The following is a 2,275-nucleotide window of genomic DNA, read 5'->3' as shown; positions in this document are numbered from 1 at the left end:
TGTAAGTCTTCACATCTTTTGGGCCTTTATTTTCCATTTTCTGCCTGGTCTGTAACTTATGCTTTCTTCTTGCAGATGCCCATTCATTCCCTTCCAGGGTCATCTGCCACGGCTTCTTTTGTTGATCCAGAACTTGAAGAGTTTGAAGCCATGGATCTGGATGCCCAATTGGACAGACTGGAGAAACTCAGCTCTCCTCCAGGCAAGGCAAAATCTAGGGCAGTGGAGGAGGCCATGGAGAGGTTGAAAATCTGGCAGTTCAATGAGCTGGAGTTTGATCAAGACAATGAAGCCTTAAATCAGCTGATGAAGGACCTGGACCTGCTTCACAGACAGAACATGGCTCCAAAGCCTATTCTTGAGATGGGCCTAAGCTTGACCAGAGATGTGCTCAATCTACATGATCGCTATGAGGATCTCAGGCCTACTTTCAAGACTTCTGAACTCTGCAAGGCCACTCATGAAGCCAACCTGGCTGATTTTGCAAAGCAGAAAGCAGAACTGGATCAGATGGTGGCCGGATACAAGGAAGCCAGGGCCACTGCGGACAAGCTGGAGAAGCAGATTGAAGAGCTCCAAAAACAACTGGCAGAATGCAGGGAGGTGCAGAGCAGGGTTGGGGCTGGACTGAGTTCTAAAACCAAGGCTACTTTCCTTGTGCAAAGTATGGTTGCAGCTTCCAGGCCAGCTTTGGAAATTGCAGAGGCTTCAATTCATCAGGGGGTGCTGCTCCAGAAAGAGCTTTCTGTCAAGAAGGCGAACCTGCAGGAGACTCTTAGAAAACTAGGATTTTAGCTTCTTCTTTCTTTTTATTGTTCGAATAATTTGCCGCGAAGGTGGCTATTTTTATATAAGCTTTCAAAGCATTTTACTGCTTTTTATTTATTCTTGATGCAGTAACCGGACACGGCTTTGAAAGTAAAAACAAAACAACTTTAAAGCAAAAACAGATCTAAACAAGATTCTTTTCAAGAAACAAAAAGGGTCAATCTTGTTCTTCTTCTATCCCGGGATCTGTTTGTACAGCCTGCGAATCCCACATGGTTGGATAGAACTTCTTTAACCATTTACCATTGATTGGGGCAAAATGAACAACTCCATCTCGGTCCTGCAACCTGTATGCCCCCATTCCGAGGATTTGGTTAATTATAAAAGGGCCTTCCCATGTAGGTGACCATTTCCCATATCCAGCTATGTGTGCTCCAAGGGGCAGAATTGCCTTCCAGACTATCTCTCCCTCTTCAAAACTCTTGTTTCTGACTCTTTTGTTGTAGGCCCTTGACACAGCCTGTTTTCCTGCTAAGAGTTTGTTGAGGGTGTCAATTCTGCTTGCATCCAATTCTTCCAATTCTAGCAACATGGCGTGAGAGTAATCCTCCCCAGTGAGACCGTGCTGGTGAGCAATTCTAAGAGACTGGACTGCTATCTCCATGGGAATAATTGCATCATGGCCGTAGGTTATAGCATAGGGGGTCATGCCAGTTGCTTCTCTTTTTGAAGTTCTGTATGCCCACAAAGTTTCTGATAACTTCTCATGCCACTGCTTTGGATTCTTCTCTAGCATTTTTCTGATGATATTGATAATCACCTTGTTACTTGATTCTGCCTGTCCATTAGCTTGAGCATAGTAAGGAGTAGATTGAAGCAGTTTGAATTTGAATGTTTCTGCCATATCTAGCATATCTCTAGATATGAAAGAAGAACCCCTATCAGTTGTGATTGATTCTGGAATGCCAAACCTTTGTATGATCTGTTCTTCTATGAAGGTGATGATCTCTTGAGATGTTGTGGTTTTTACTGGCTTAGCCTCCACCCATTTGGTGAAGTAGTCTGTGGCAACAATAATGAAACAATGCTGCTGGTTGCTGGCTGGATAGATCTTGCCAATGAGATCCATTGCCCATCCCCTAAAAGGCCATGGTTTTACCATTGGATTCATGGGAACCGAAGGGGCCTGCTGGATTGGGCCGTGCCTTTGACAGGCCTCACATCCCTTGGAATAGTTGATGCAATCCTTCATCATGGTTGGCCAAAAGTAGCCATACCTTCTGATTAACCAGCACATCTTCCTTCCCCCTTGGTGAGCTCCACAGATCCCCTCATGGGTTTCTCCCATGACTTTCATATATTCTGTCTTCCCGAGGCACCTTAATAGTACATCATCCTTACTTTTTCGGACCAAATCTTCATTCCACATGAGGTAGTTTGTAGCCATGATTCTGACTCTTTTCTTAGAGGGCAGAGTGGGATATCGTAAGTAAGTCATGATAGGCTC

General features: G+C 44.5%; 1 protein-coding gene across 1 annotated transcript; it reads right to left on the bottom strand.

Moving 5' to 3' along the window:
• On the bottom strand, positions 986-2,023 carry LOC109948109 (uncharacterized protein K02A2.6-like). Its single transcript, XM_020560039.1, has one exon. It carries the CDS (start codon positions 2,021-2,023, stop codon positions 986-988), a length of 1,038 nt encoding a protein of 345 aa, XP_020415628.1.

Source organism: Prunus persica, chromosome G3 (assembly GCF_000346465.2).
Source record: "Prunus persica cultivar Lovell chromosome G3, Prunus_persica_NCBIv2, whole genome shotgun sequence".
NCBI classification, from domain to species: Eukaryota; Viridiplantae; Streptophyta; class Magnoliopsida; order Rosales; family Rosaceae; genus Prunus; species Prunus persica.
This window is presented reverse-complemented; position numbering and strand designations above follow the sequence as displayed.

Bases quoted from the DNA above. Each gene is read 5' to 3' on its own strand.
- LOC109948109 (XM_020560039.1), bottom strand. From the start codon at position 2,023: ATGATGAAGGATTGCATCAACTATTCCAAGGGATGTGAGGCCTGTCAA.